The sequence below is a fragment of the Megascapheus bottae genome, chromosome 16, assembly GCF_031878675.1.
Source record: "Megascapheus bottae isolate mThoBot1 chromosome 16, mThoBot2.hap1, whole genome shotgun sequence".
Classification (NCBI taxonomy): Eukaryota; Metazoa; Chordata; class Mammalia; order Rodentia; family Geomyidae; genus Megascapheus; species Megascapheus bottae.
Window position 1 is genome coordinate 52,950,304 of NC_143524.1, and position 16,172 is coordinate 52,966,475.

General features: G+C 38.5%; 1 protein-coding gene across 15 annotated transcripts in view; it reads right to left on the bottom strand.

Moving 5' to 3' along the window:
• Positions 1-16,172, bottom strand: part of Dlg2 (discs large MAGUK scaffold protein 2) — a 1,918,473-nt gene that overhangs the window by 1,181,217 nt on the left and 721,084 nt on the right. Inside the window, exon 1 of one of the 15 annotated variants that reach the window (XM_090348529.1) lies at positions 14,159-14,311. The exons of 13 other annotated variants lie outside the window; for them this stretch is intronic. In XM_090348529.1, coding sequence (XP_090204655.1) covers positions 14,159-14,260 — 102 coding nt within the window. In that variant the 5' untranslated portion in view covers positions 14,261-14,311. Of the gene's footprint in view, positions 1-14,158; positions 14,312-16,172 lie in introns of those variants that run through there. One more of the 15 variants, XM_090348541.1, reaches the window with a different exon arrangement.

Consider the following 16,172-nt stretch of genomic DNA (forward strand, 5'->3'; position numbering starts at 1 on the left):
ATGGATACAAGTACATTTCTTTAAGTTCCCTTCTTGGAAAAGGGTCCATATCAATACATGTGGGAAAATATTTGTTAAAATAACTGATAATAACCTTGCTGGTGAGTGGAATGTAAGTAAATAAGTAAAATGCATTAGATTATTCATAGTCTAAAGCAGATCAGATTGTTCTATTCGATTGTCAGTGTCAGAGTTGTTTGTAGGTAAGCAAGAATAGATATACTGTGTGGACCACTTCATTAATAATTTCTGAATGACATAAAATACATTAATGGGTCATCACAATTTAATATGGAATGTGATGGAATAGAATGGAGCCTGTGATGGGAACTTCAAATCTAGCATCTGTGAGGTCCAACACGGCTCTTACAAGTAATACTCTGGACTGACACAACTCATCTTGACAACTTTTTACTTCACCAAATTGGAAGTAAGGAGACAATTTTGATATTGAACCCATCAGTCAAAGAAGATAGAGAAACTGAATTTCTGCATACTACTCATAACCATTCATTATCTTTTAATCTGCAAATCTTCCATTACATCAGAAATGAAGTTGCTGCAGTTTTCCTAAACAACTTCATACAGAAACCACTTACAATGAAACAACAACATATTGTAAGGAGAATACATTAACAAAACAAATGCAAATAGAAATCTAAGATTTTCTAAGATAGATCTTCTAAAGGTTTTAATAAAGAATATATAAACTCAATGCCAAATTCTCATACAAAATTGCTGAATACTTAAGGTAAAATAACTTCTGGTAGACTGTTCTTTTAGAAATAATTTTCTTTCAGAATGGAAAAAAGTTGTAGAAGGGACTGGAAACTCTGAAAATTCAGCTAAGGCCAAAACACAGTTCTACAAAGGAAAAAGAATGGAAAGATAAAGAAAAGACCTAGACCTTGGTTGGCAGTAGAAAGCTGAACTCAGAGAAATTTTATAAGTAATTTTTCTTTGCCCACTCACAAATCCCACAATATCTAACACCTCAGTCATCTTTACCGAGAGTTAAAGACTTGCATTTTTTTCACTCCAAGATATATTTGAGTCTACCAACTCCTGCAGGAGAAGTAACAGGGTTTTTTGGCACAAGTAAATTTGTGCTGTATTTTATGGCTTGACATAGAATAACTGAGAATGGAAGTTACTATTCAGAGCCTAAACTCCTGAAGTGAGCTGTGAAAGAACAGAAGTCAAAGCCAACTGTGCATCCATCAGGCCTAACGTCGCCTTCAGCATGCTCTCCCTCTTCCCTTCCAGGGCACTCCGGACATGGTTTTCTGAAGCTAGGAGATAACTACAGGAGGTTAGAAACCACAGAGAAGAAAAAGTCAGTGCTCTAAAGTCACCAATCATTCAGTTCTTCCTCTAAGTGTTTCATGGCCTTGGTTATCCTAGTGACTTAGTATGAGTTCTCCTTGCACCAATGGCTTCCAGATCCATCTGGGTAACACACTCTCACTTTGATCACAGGAAGCACCAATTCCCTCTGATGCCTTAGGAACACGTCAGAAATACTTTCCCTCCATGCTTTGAAAGCTTCAGAAAATGCTTAAGGTGTGGCAAACAAGGCAAAGACTTTCTAGGAGCTTAGTCACTATCTTGGTCTTAATTTTCCATACCACCACTACAACATGCTTTGTGAGACTGGGCAAGGCATAATGTCTTTTAAGAGGCATGAATATTAATGGAATTTTTAAAGACATACAGTCTAGGCTCAACTAGGTATTTCATCACATGAATTATTGATATGAGCTTCAGGCTAATGCTTACAAGTCTCCAGTGAAAAGAATATTGAACTCAGTGGGGTTTTATTGTTATCGCTAACGTATGTATGCCATAGACTTGCTGTGTTAGGAGACAAAAGATAAGCTTTTTTCAGAATATTGTCTCTATAGCAGTAGTAGATAGTATGCATTTTACTATATAAATAAAATCAAGACTGGAGGTTGGATGAAGGTGGCTCAGCCTGTAACCTTACCTATTCAGGAGGCAGAGATCAGAGGATCTTAGTTCCAAGCCAGCCAGTGTAGGAATGTCTGTGAGACTCTTATATCCAATTAACCACCAAAAAGCCAGTGGCAGAATTGTGTCTCAAGTGGTAGTGCACAAGCCTTGAGCAGAAAAGCTCAAGGGACTGAGCCAAGGCCCTGAGTTCAAGCCTCAGTACTGGTGCATGTGCACACACATGTGCACACACAGATCAAAACTGGGGTTTTGTTCTAGCCAGTCAGGTAAAGCCACTGCACAAAAAGATAAGTCAGTCACAAGGAAGCATGCATATACCTATTCCCTACCTTCAACTTTTTAAACCTCTGACCATTTTAATTTTGAGATCCTTACTGAAATTCATTTTACTATTTCATTGAAAGATCATAGATGTTGTTTGCATAGCACCATCTTCCTGTTTTCCTAAGGCTATTTTTTTTCTTTTGCCTTCACTGACTTTTCAAAATACTAATTCAAAACCTCAGAGATCTGGAGAGGATGCCTGCTGTCCCTTCAGCCAAAACAAGCATCCGGTTTCTACAATAAATGAAATCATAGCAAACCCACTCACACTGCTGTAGATAAGAACCTGTCAGCATTTTTATTATAAAAACTCTTCTCTTCCTTGGGGCTTGAGATACCAACCATTGCAATTTGCTGTGGAAATAGCTCCAGCAAAGGGCCATCTACAAGGATCATGCACAGTGAAAAAATGTTTCTCATTTTACAGATCTCAAAAAAGGTTTACTTGGGAAATAGGCCTCTGTAGAATCCCAAAGATAATTTCTTTTGGAGAGCTATTTGGTATTTAAAATAGAGAAAATAAGGTATTGCTGCTATTTAAAACAAAATCTTCTCCAGCAGATGTTATGGAAAGGGCTTTCTATGTAGATATCTCCTGGCACAATTACTTCTGCTCACAACAGCTTGAACAGCAGTGTGTGTGTGTGTGTGTGTGTGTGTGTGTGTGTGTTCACATGGAAGATGTTCTGGGGCTGGGACTACCTTCACGGGTTTCTGAGGTGCAGCACAGGGGCACAAAAAGTTAGGTCAGCACCCAGAAAACAGAAGTAAATGGGATGTAGGTGAGGATATGCTAGCACGAATCTATATAAGCTCTCCTCTAGTGAAGTGAGAGTGCTCAGGTTAAATAGAGTTAATATCTTGTCTGGTTTACTTGGTGAACTTTCTTCATTACTACTCCTACGTCTTAAACATGATAGTGAAAAGGTTTCTTTCTGTGCTAGTTCATGGTATGCAAATACCATAAAATTACTATCATGGGAAATAGAATGCCTTGGAGAGGAAGAAAATTAATACTTACATAATGGATTATTCATCAGGTATCATAGTAATCATTTGTTTATTTAGTTCTTGTAGCAAATCTGCTACATGTATTTCTATTCAAGAAATTACAAAATTGAAACTCAGAGGCAAAAGAGCTACTTTGGGATAGAGAGCTTGTGGTCTAGTCACATTATTCTTTAAAAATGTATTTTATTGTCAGGATGATGCATGGAGGGGTTAGTTACATTTTTTTTTCAGGTAGTGGGTCTATTATTTCTTGAACATTGATACCCCTTCCCATTTTTTAATCCCCTTCTCCTCCCATCCCCCAATCAGTTTGTTTTTCTACTTTCCATCCCTGTTTCAAATAAACAAATAAATGTATATTTTGAATCCGACTTTTTCATTTCATGGCTCCAGAGGCATACTTAGGCTTCACACTTATGCTTGGTTAGACCATCACTGCCTTGGTAAAATGCTATTTTCTAACATTCTTTTTCCCTCTCTCCCTTTCAGTTCTCACTTTTCACTTCTATCCAAACCAAAGGCATGCCTGCTATATCATGCTATTACTTTCTGATATTTTCTTCTTCCAACATTTCTAAAGAAGTGTTGAACCATAGAGTTCAACAGTCCATTTGAGTTCAAAGCCCAATACTTTTTCCTTTCTGACAAAGTGTAGGGATTTAAAATGAATGCCCAGACTAAGCCTCTCTAACACTAAATAAAAGTATTATTGTAGCTTCTTTTTTCCCACTTTTTGTTTGTAGCAGGAATCTCCTACCTACTGAAACTATGACTGTTTTTAAAATATAAACTTTCTTCTAGATGTTCATTTGATATGATCACACAGGGATTGCCTTCATAAATGGGTTGGAGTCCTGCATACGTTAATTCACATAAGTCCTTGGAATACAATTTCTGTGCATGGTGATCTCCAACAGAGTAAAGTCAATTCATTGTAGGGGCATACGGGTATTTTGTTTTAAGTATGTATATTTGTTAGAACTTGCTTACCAGCCAAACTAAATGGTTCCTAAGATTAAAACTATGTGTTCCTGTGTTTGATTTATTACCCTAAAGTACCCACTATAATGCTAAACAAATATTTTCAAGAGTGCTAGAAATTAATTATTGGACCAATGCACCTACTTCACAGAGGTTCTTGTCAAACAACAACTACAACAATAACAACAACAAAACCAATGAGGATATTTGAGGACATAGCTCCTAAGAGAGGTAAAGAGTCAGTGCCTCTGGGGCTGGGAGAGTAGCCTTGTGCTAGAGTGCTTGCCTAGCATACATTGAAGCCCTGGGTTTGATTCCACAGAATCTCATACAGAAAAAGCCAGAAGTGGTGCTGTGGTTCAAGTGATAGAACACAAGTCTTGAAAAAGCTCAAGTACAGTGCCCAGACCCTGAGTTCAAGTCCTGGGACTGGCACAAATCAGTCAATCAATCAATCAATCAATGACTCCTACTATTAGATAACAAGACAATTTTGAAATCTTATGAGAGTGATGTTACTAATAAGTAATTATCATTACCTCATTATAAAATCTGTGATATATACATATAATGAGGTAATGATATAATTAATCTTTGGCTGTTTTAATCTATAACATTATGTTAAGCTAGTTGCAAAGCATTACAACAAAATTTAGAGATTTGAGTATGTTGTATTCACTGATCAAACGTAATGATACACATCACCTTATAAACTAGGAATAAAGCTTTAACAAAAGTAATGCAATGAAATGCCATCAAAATAATACACCCTATATTAGGCATTAAACACAAACACACCAATTTTTGCCTGAAAGATAATGTCATTACTGAGGATGTCAGAAGTTATTGTCTCAGGTAATATTCATCTATTTCACCTAGGTATTTAAATATACAATACACAAGAACAGGTATAGTACTTCCCTCATCACTATAATACATAATGTGTTCTTAAGTCTGACAAGAAATTCATTTACGTAAATGTGGATAAAAAAGGCATTAGAGTAGTTTTAGGTGTTTTCTACAGGGTTACATCTTGATTTATGGCTAAGCTGTGATTTATAACCTAGTCACGTGAGAAAACAACCTTAATTGCATCAAATACCTTATTGTGTGGAGACTCAATTGTGATTCAATTAATAATCGTATATGTATATGGTATATAAGTGATATGTATAATAAAATAAATTATATAAAATAAATTCAATTTATGATCTATTTCCTTTTCTGTAGCTTAGTGGAATAGAAAGCTTTAATTCTACTTCTGTGTCCAGGGATCTCATGTCAGACCTGCCATGTACTCAGGGCACTCCAGAGATGCATTATTTTTGTATCTATGTCTATCTATCTTGTTACCAGTAAGTGTGTGTGTTTACATATGTATACATTCATATACACAGAACCAGGCACAAAAATCTGTTTATATCTAAGCATGAAAATATCAGTTTTTACTTATCTATATTTATCTATTTAGCTATCTATGTATAAGTGTGTATTCACACACATGTATATATATGCACATATAAATATATTTATATATGAATTTCTTGTCATGATTAGTTAGGCTAAGTCTTAAGATCTTCAGTCAGAACTCTGGAGACTCAAGAGAGTCAATGTTCTATTTCAATCTCAGGCCAAACACCGAAGATTTGGGAATAGTTGTGGTGGTAATAGTATAAATTCTAGTCTGGAGCCCTGTGCTTAAAGTCCAAGGAGAGTTAATGCTTTCGGTTCACATCAAAAGGTCAGTAAAGCCAAAGCAGTCAAGCAGGATTCCCCCTCTCACTTGACATTTCTGTTCCAGTCAGGTCTTCAGTTAGTTAAATGAGTCCCACACATTTTGGGAAGGGCAAAATACTTTACTCAGTTTACCAAATCAAATGTAGTTTCTGGAGACATACTCAGAATAATACTTGACCTAATGTCCAGATTCTCTGTAGTCTGGTCACGTTAATATATGAAATTGCACAAGAGTAGTATTTTCAGTATGCCTCTACCTGTCAGAGGCCACAAGCTCTCGAAAATTTGAAAACATAAGGGATTCTTAAATATGAATGTCAACGAAATGTTTACCTTTTCCAGTTACTTACTCAATACACATTTATGAGCATCTATATCATACACTCATTTGTTCATCAAGTATTTATTGACTGCCCTTTAGAGAACAGAAGCATTTCTACTTACTGGATCTTTCAGTCACTGCTTTAAGTGCCTATGATTCTTGTCCCAAAGTAGCTCATTGTTCAGATGGGCAAAGAGACAGGTGAACAGAATTTATAACTGGAGAGTACAACTGTAGGCAAAGGTGTCTATGGGTTATTTAATTCAAAGAGATGGAATATGAACTTTAGAGCATTACCTAAAGAGCTATAAGAAAAGAATAAATAATGTTCAATAATGTGTGAGCTTTTCAGGATCCTAAATTCTATGAGTTAACATTTTTTTGTGATGCTATTTTAGTGGTAACCTAATATCTAACCCTTCTTTTACTAGGTAGATATTCCTAGTAAATTTTCCTAAATTTCTATTTAAAAAAAGACATGAAAGACCTTGAACTAGCAAGCAATAGTTGGTGAAAGGTGACAGGTCCTGTACAGCCTGTTTGGTACATTTGGCACCTGTTTCATTCATTAGCTCATTTTTCATTTTGCTCTTTCTGGGTCAGATTTATTCTAGGATGTTTTTGTGGGGGGGTGTGAACTATGTCAGTTTCTAGGTTCTCCTTTTTGTAGTTTAACCATTTCAGTAATGTTTTGGTACTTTGAAAAACACTTCATTAGTGATGGATACATTTCAGTACTCTCCATTTAGTTGACAATCCACCTTCATGTGTATGCCAAGCAGCTTTAACAAAATGTAAAACAATGCATGTAAAGCCATTTGCCAGATACTAGACCTTGTGCTAAATAGTCTCAACTCTTATAAAAGTCCTGCAGGGGGGTATTGTTTTTCCTGCTTCTGAGGATGAAGGATGTCAATTTCTATTTCATCACCTTGATTCCCAAACTTCCACTTCTTAGTTAGATATTATGACATAAAACGAGTAACACTGGGGCTGGGAGTTTGGCCTAGTGGTAAGAGTGTTTGCTTAGCATGCACGAAGACTGGGGTTCGATTCCTCAGCACTCCACATACATAGAAAAAGCCAGAAGTGGTGCTGTGGCTCAAGTGGTAGAGTGCTAGCCTTGAGAAAGCCCAAGGACAACGCTCAGGCCCTGAGCTCAAGCCACAGGACTGGCAAAAAAAAAAAATAATGAAAAAGAAACCAAAAAACGAGTAACACTGAGTTAGAAACTAGGAGACCTGGTTAGAGCTATGACTCTGATTATCTGGGTAACCTTCACGAAGCAACCTCCTGCCTACATGATTTAGTAACCTCGTGTACAAAATGAGAGCATGAATGAGATGAAATATGGTTCTGTGGGCTCCAACTTCTTGAAGAAGAAATGCTTGTGTTATAAGGCTCTGTCCTCTGATGAGTGTGCTTCCCATTCAGATTCATATATGTCCCCAGAATGATGGATGTAGATTGCATTTTTGCAGATTGACTTTTCACTTCAAGGTAGCTATAGGAAAGAAGATGCTACTTGACCATCTACGACATTTATTTCTGGAAATAAGTGCAGACTTCAGATGTATAATGCTTAGGCTCAAATGTTGTCTGTACTACTAAGGAGATATATGATTTGGGGAATGTTACTTAAACCCTTCGTGGCTCAGTCTTCCTGACTGTAACACTGGGATGAAAATTGTAAGACTAAAGTTCCATTTGTAAAGCGTGTAGAAGTGCTGGACACATGACACACAGTCAGATGTGCACTGGAACAGTACTAATGCCTGAACAATACAAATAGCTAGATGCTTTGTAAACATTTGGATTTTTTGGACTTTTTCTTTTTTTTTTGCCAGTTGTGGCGCCTGAATTCAGGGCCTAGGTGCTGTCCCTGATCTTCTTTGTGCTCAGAGCTAGTTTTCCTACATGAGCCACAGTGCCACAGTGTGAGTGGTTAATTGGTGATAAGAGTCTCATGGGGACTTTTCTCTGGCTTGGCTTCAAATTGTGATCCTTAGGTTTCAGCCTCCTGAGTAACCAGGATTATAGGTGTGAGCCACCAGCTCCTGGCTCATTAGAATTCTTAAGCTAGACACACCAGTCAAGTCATTAGACTTTTATGAACTTAAGGCCTAACAAACTTTTCATTCTATGAACACGCTAATAAATGGCCCTCTAGATAGATAAAGGCAGATTGTTTAGCACTGGGCAATGCTGAGACATATAATACAACTTAATGAAACCCAAATTTATACAACCATCTTTAAAATATATATCCATTATCAAGCATCATAAAATTTAAAAATATCACAGAATAATTCACTTACTTTATTCTTTTAAAAGAAATAACTACACATAGAACATTTATTTTCCAGGAAATATTTTTTAGAGGATGAGGAATAAATAAGGACTAAATGTCAATCATATGCTCTGAAAGACAAATAAAATTAAATCTGTTCAAATCCAAATCCAACTAAATTGTAGCTATCTTTGATAATATATAATGTACAGTCCAACCAAAATAGAAGGATATTAATATATATATGCTGAAATGCTAATAACTATCTCTATTCCTCTGTGACCTAAGTGACTTCTAAAATCTGTTCCTTTTAACGTCAACTTCTCTAATTTACTTCAATTAGTTTTATTAATAAACTCAATTAATTTTAATATAAAAATGTAAAAGAACACACGAAAATTATCAGAGGAAATTGGTCCTGCCTAGGACAAAAATACAGTCATATGTAAGGTGATGAGCCCTTGGGGGCCATAACTCTTTTACAAACAATGTCAGTTTTATTTAAATAAACAAACACGCTTTCTCTGTCTGATGCTATGTTATGAGGCACAAGAATTGAGAAAGATGGAGAAAGTAGAGAAATTCAGACCTACAGGAGCTGTCCACCAAGGTGGTGCTGACTTTGAGGGAGTGCAAGAGTGAAGGCTCCTCTGGATGTGGGTAACTCACAGCCTAATTTTATTTTTCCTCATTGTTTCCGCTTTTTATTCCCCATCATTATGGCCTACTTTTTCCTCTGCTCCCCCAATTACCACGGACTGGAAATCTTGCAAAACACCCATTCTTTTACTGATTCAGTTCTCAGACACATCACCTTGGCCTTTCAATTCCAGGATCTCTGTCCTATTTTCTTCCAATTTAACCTCCTCTTTACTCTCCTCTTCTCTTTGGGGAGAGGTATCATATAGAAGAAAGGTGCTTTCTGCCTCCTGAGTCCTTTCGATTGAGGAACAGGCCAGTTTATGATACGTACAAATATTTGGTGGTAAAATGGACTAGAGGGTTTTACAATACTTTAAATAACTTTTCCCTATCATAATTCATCAAAGAGAGTATTAAAGAAAAATGATTTGGCCTCAGGCTGAACAATTTGATTGAACAGTTTGAAATCTTGTATTAACAAATACCTTTAGGGAATAGAGAGATGGATTCCTCAAATTTGATAAATATTTCATTTCCATTGTATTATTTAAGGGACATAATATGACACTTTGTTATGATTATACATAGCAAAATAGATGCTATTGTCAAGATGATTAACATACACATTATCTTGTAATTAATCTGTGTAAGAATATCTAAAATATATAAGTGTACCACAACACCTTTCCAAAAGTATGAGTATCTCTACAAAATGGAGACTGGAAGGATAGTTGTTTATGAACAGCCTAAAGGAAAAAAAGCAACAATAACTTCTCCCTTAACCAAAACATAAAACATGCAATGACAGATACGTGAGAGGTTTAAGAAAAATGATCACAGTACAATTGCACAAGACCATATCTGAAAAATAAGAACAACATTAAAAGGGCTCAACATTAGTCCTCAATTAATAAAATATGTGACTAGAAAACAAATGTTTGACTTTGATTTTAAAGCCCAGTACTACCAAAACAATAATAAAGTATTCTAAGAATAGAAAAATAATAAATATTTTACCATTTTGTGTCTGTCTTCTTTTTCTTGAAATGTTGGTGGCTGAAATAATAAATAGGGAGAGAGCCCCATACATTACTGATCCTTATAATAAACTTATGGACAAGAATAGTATACAGAGTAGGCCTTGGACTTATGTCCAGAACTTAAATCTTTCCAGGTGGAGATAATGTAATTAAGTAGAAGTACAACTATCCAGATGCTACAAATGGAAAACATCAAGTTTTTGAGAAAACCTTCTTTTCCACAGAATCCTATTTCTCTAAGCAGTGTTGTCTAGCAATCACAGTAGACTAGGGCAAGAAGAAAATGTAATGGAGACACTCTTTGGAATGAGGGCATGTGTATTTCCTCATGAGATTTTACAGATGCCATAGGTACTCTACATTTCAGGGATGGGAGTGGAATTACTTTCCTCAATAGACTTGGCATTCCTAGAAGAAAGGAGCTATGGCATACTTCTGTTTTCATCTGTAGTATGCACAACAGTAATGAGGATGGGTGCTAGCACGGAAAGACCCTCTAAATGTATAATCTTAGTCATATAGGCGGATAACCAAAGTCAGTGGCTGGCATGCAGCAAAGAGGGACCTGGAGATGACTAAGTGACAAAAATACAATAATTAGGGTGTTCTACTTTGAAAGCTCAAATTACTCAGGATCCTTAAACATTACTAACTCCAGATAATAGCAACAATTTTGGTGTTATTGAGACTGACAGTTTGGTTTACACATGAATGTTGTTTTAGACATTGCTGATGTAACTACTTTCCAGGAAAGAAGATAAATGACCACATTAAGAATTCTATTTCCACTTTTCCTAGACAACAGTGGAACCAACTAATACTTCAGGAAGCTTACTGTGAAATATATGTCTCCATGCATTTTTATAACTATTTACTTAAATTCTACTTTTATTGCTCAAAAGATCTGTTTAAATCATGATTGGATATTTTCCTTTAATCAGTATGACAAGTTCTAAAGTCATTTGCCATATCATTCAACTGAAGCTGCAGAAGAAAAGAACTTGTATGGTCCTGTCTTCTGAGCCCACCACTGTTGTATGCTCAGAGAACAGATGTTGACTGGCCAGAATGACGTCAGCTGTACATTCATTTTCAAATCTTTACTTTGTGAATATTTTCTCCAAATATAAATCTGCATAAATAAGTAAATAAGTAATACAACTTTGGAAACAATGATTTAGCTTATACCAAGGATGAACAACTTTGGGCAAAAATTTTATACATATATATGTATATATATATATTTATATATATATATATATATAAAGAGGTTCTTTCTAGAAGGGACGTACTCCCCTCATTGAAGACATGAAAATAAGCAGGACAACACATAACACCAAGTGTTTCATGGCTGCCTATATACAGGACTGCCTGTATCTTATTTCAGTTTTCTTTCTCATTTATTGCCCAATGCTATATATTGCAATAGTCATAACTGTGGCCATTTTACAAAGGAAAGAATCATGTACCTAATGGGTAGGAAATCTACTTTTGCCTATCTGACAGGTAAGTTGTCACATTACGGAGTGTTATGATCTGTCATATAGCATTCAACAACTTCACTACAAGAAACCTAGGAATAAGACATTTTAACAGTGTTTCTTCATCGAGGATGCAAGGTAAAAACCTTGCATTAGCTAGTACATAATTAACCATCAAGAAAATGTGGTTATAATATGCTAATTGATACCACTACATGGGAATTTTTTAAAGATATCATACTCAAATACTTGACAAAATAGAATGGGATACTTTATACTTAAAATTTATTTTCAAAATTTTAGTTCACTTTTTTCCAAAAACATGTTAACCAACTTATCCGACTGAGATATTTAACTCTATTGACACTATTCTCTATCACAAAGTGAACTTATTAAACCAGAACACCCAGAGAAAGAAAAGCAAAAGGAGGTTAAACTAATGTAATTAACCAGCCTCTAAAAAGTGTGTGATTATAATTATAACCAATTTCCTCCAATGTGATTTGAAAATCAAAGGAAACTTAACAGCCTAAAAGAAATTTCTTCAAAAATGTACTTGAAAAGTTGACTGCATATTCAACCGCATTCTCCACACCAGTAACTTATCTTATTTAATTATTAGCTTGGGTTTAATTTCCCTTGACAAATAATTCACCTTTGCTAATGAGCATTTAGCACTGCAAAAGCAGTCTCCTAAATTTGTGGGAATAGGTTTAAAACCGTAGCCATTGCTAAGATGCAATCAGAACAGAGTGAACACTAGCACATGGAGGGGCGAAGAGAGGACTAACTTGTTAGTTATTGGTGCGATTCCTTCACATTCGTTCCTGCCAGGAGTGAACTCAGAAACCCTTATTCAAAGACCTTTTCAGGGTTTTCACAAGGAAAACTAACCACTCTTTGGTATGTAGTTCTTTTAAAAACCAACCACCAAGTACAATCTATCATATAGAATATGTGTCCAGATTGAGCAATCATTTGACCATCAAGTGACTTTATTAAAGGCATCTTCACCAATGTTTGAGGTGGAGAGATTTCAGAGATACTAACATTTACACTATTGTCTCTCTTTTTTTAATAAAAGGAAACCCAAGGCCATTAAGACAGAGAAAATTCTCTAAGGAAAAGCCAGCCACTAAAATAGGATCTTTACTCCCAATTTTCTATTAAGTCTACTTCCTCTGAGCTCTCCCTATGAAATTTAAGGTGTATGTTTTATTAACTTTACTGCCTAAAGTGCTTGTGGATTGCTCAATCCAGTCTCTGATATTATGTTTCAGAACAATCAGGGGAATCATGTTATTTGTGTTCACAGGACTGAATTTTCAGTGATTTAGAGGAAGTAATACCTCCCCCCATTTACCACTCACACACTGGAGGTAGTCATAGTACCATTAGCAAGAAGTGTCCCATAAAGACAATCTGAAGGAGCCCAGCAGAGTGTGGGTTAGGAGGTAAAGGCTCGTATCCTCGAAGCACATTACACATCCTCAGATGATTTACAGGCAAAGACTTTTCAAACGTAACTTCGGAGAGCACATCACAAGGTCCAATTAGAAAACTCTAGTCACCTTATTTCAGGCAAGGAACAGGGAATAGTAACTAACCTGCTTCCAAAGCCTTCAAACTTCATGCACTTGGGAACACGGGTCATAGTTAGCAAAATCCAAGGTAGAACAGTTATTTCCTACCAACCTCATGGAGACCTTTTGTCTCTTGAGGGGATGTGTGGTGTGTTGATTTCAAGTGGATGGTATACATTCAAATCCCGTAACTGAAAGGGAGGGCATGAAGGGGACTCCCAGGTTTCTATTGGAAACGAAAAGAAAGCTGCCCCTTCACTTTAAAAGCATCAAATTGCAAACTAGTATGCTCCTTTTCACAAGAGGTAATTCTCCCACTCCATGTCCTCTTGCCTGTGGGCTAGCTTCAGTCAGTGACAATGAGTGATGAGTTCAGGAGCTTCCAGACCGGTCATCAGCTCAGCCCCTAGCTAAATGCATAAGATGCCGAAGCAAGCAGATACCTAAGGCGCCCCCTTTCCAAGATGTATTGGATCATGGGGATTCTGTAAGCTGGAGACTGGGTCCTGTCACCATCAACTTCTCAGCCCAGCGTCTGACTGGCATGTCAGGGGGCTTTTCTGTTCCCTAACCCATCCTGCTCCAGAGAAAGCAAGCAGTCATTGCTTTTTGTCACTCTTCCAGTAAGCACGCACGCACACGCGCGCGCACACACACACACACACACACACACACACACACACACACACACAAGGAATGGTTTGCACTCCCAAGGGAAGCTCAGCATGCATTGAAGAAAGAAAGAAAGAAAAGACACGAATCCCTCGTCCTACCTTGCAGCCAAACATCAACGACAAAGTGTTGTTGGTGCAAGCAACTTTGCAGTGGCAAATCATTGGTGTAAAACAGTCAGGCTCCTTAACGACAGGGGACATTCCTTCCGGGCTGCGGCAGTGGCAGCTGGCGGGGGGCACCGGTACTCGCCGGGCCACTTGAAGCGACCGCCTAGACCGAGCTGGCGCTGCTGCGACTGCCCCCTGCGCCCGGCGAAGCCATCCCGGACCAGGCAGAAGCCAGGCTGCGGCGGGCAAGTAGCGAGCAAGCGTCTGGTGGGTGGGGGTTGGGGGCCGGGGGGGTCTCTTTCCTGGGGGAAAGAGGAGTGTGGGGTGGGGTTCTCCCACTGTGTTGACTGTGAGGAAGGTAAAATGTAACAGCAAAATAATAATAAATCCGTGTCAATCAAGGGAGGGGGCAGGGGGCGGGGCGATGTTAGCACGGAGGAGATGCGCCCGCCCCCTCGCCCGGTCACCCCGACTGTGGTGCCTCCCCGGAGGGTGAGCCGTTATTCCCTGTTATTCCCTCCGGAGGAGGGCTAAGCGAGAGAAAGCCACACTGCAACGCCCGAGTTGGTCCAACGCCAGCATCCTGCTGCAATCCAGAGTCACCGAGTCACCGTGGGGAGCGCTGGGCCCGCGAGGCGGGTGGGAGGGAGGGGGCGAGCGAGCGAGCGCGCTCCGGCACCCAGGCCCAGGGGACATCCTGAGGCTGTGCTCACCCCTGTCCGTGTAGATGACCTCGGAGGCTGAGATCGGGGGCAGCAGGCCAGCGCCCGGCGGCGGCAGGACTTCCTCCCCTCCCCACCTCCAGACAGGGGCGAGCAGGAGCCTGGGGAGGGGATGTGGCCGGCGGCCAGCAGGGGTCCCGGGTAGAAAGGGGCTGCCTGCCTGGCCCCTGCTGCTCTTGCCTTGCTGGGTCAGTTGTGGTCAGCAAACCTATTCAGTCCCGCAGGTGATAGAAGTGATGTCACTGCTTAGGTTTTAGCTAAGAATATATATATATATATATATATATATATATATATATATATTCCCCAAACTCAAAAAGAAAAGATCCTCCTTGATGTCTTCTTAGTGGCTACCAGAAGAGTTTATTCTCCAAGTATGAATGACAAGGCTGATGGATGGTATACTTTTGATTTTTTTTTTCCATTTTTTGACTGAGCCTGTCAACATTGCAAAAATACTAAGGGGAAAAAAAAAAGCCAGCCTGAAGCTGGCACAGCTGCAGAGTCACTTACAGGAGATCTTTTTTTATATAAGTGATAAGGAGACCTCGGAGAGAGTTAGGAAGTTGGTCTATGCAGCACTCTTTGAGTGCCACTTCCTAGTCTGGAGCTATATACCAAGGTTGGTAGAAAGACAGCGAAATATTAGGGTTGTACGATTGGCTCTGGTGCTGCATCTGGTCGTGTGTGTGAGTGGTTTGTGGGCTCTGGGCTCCTGTGTGTTTGTCTATGTAAAACATCAAGCTGAATAGTCATGAAACCTAGACACACAAGATAAACCATTAATTCCTGTGGTATGCCCAAGTACCAGACAGCAACCCTTTACTTACATTGTTTATCCCAATTCATAGCCTAAGGGATAATTGTTATTGGACACAATTTTTCTAGAGGATAAAAAATACTGATGCCCTAAGGGTTATTGCACTTGGGCAAAGCACACAATCTGTAGGTGTGAAGGTAAGCTTTGAAGCAAAGTGGCAGGAGATACTTTAAACAAAAGCATCAGCGCACCAGTGGCTTATGCCCATAATTTTACTACTTGTGGGGCTGAGAACAGAAAGATGATGAGGCCAGCCCCAACAAAAGTTTGGGAGACTTCTATTCCACAGCTGTGTATGGCAGACATGTTGCTTCTAGTAATCCTCACATTTGCTTTGCTGGAAGGCTGAGAGTGAGAAGATTGTGGTTCCGGCCTGTCCTAGGCAGGTCCAGGAGACTCCTATATCAAATGATGGAGCCCCTGGCACAGGCCTGGCATCCCAGTTAGAAAAGGAGCCTAAAGA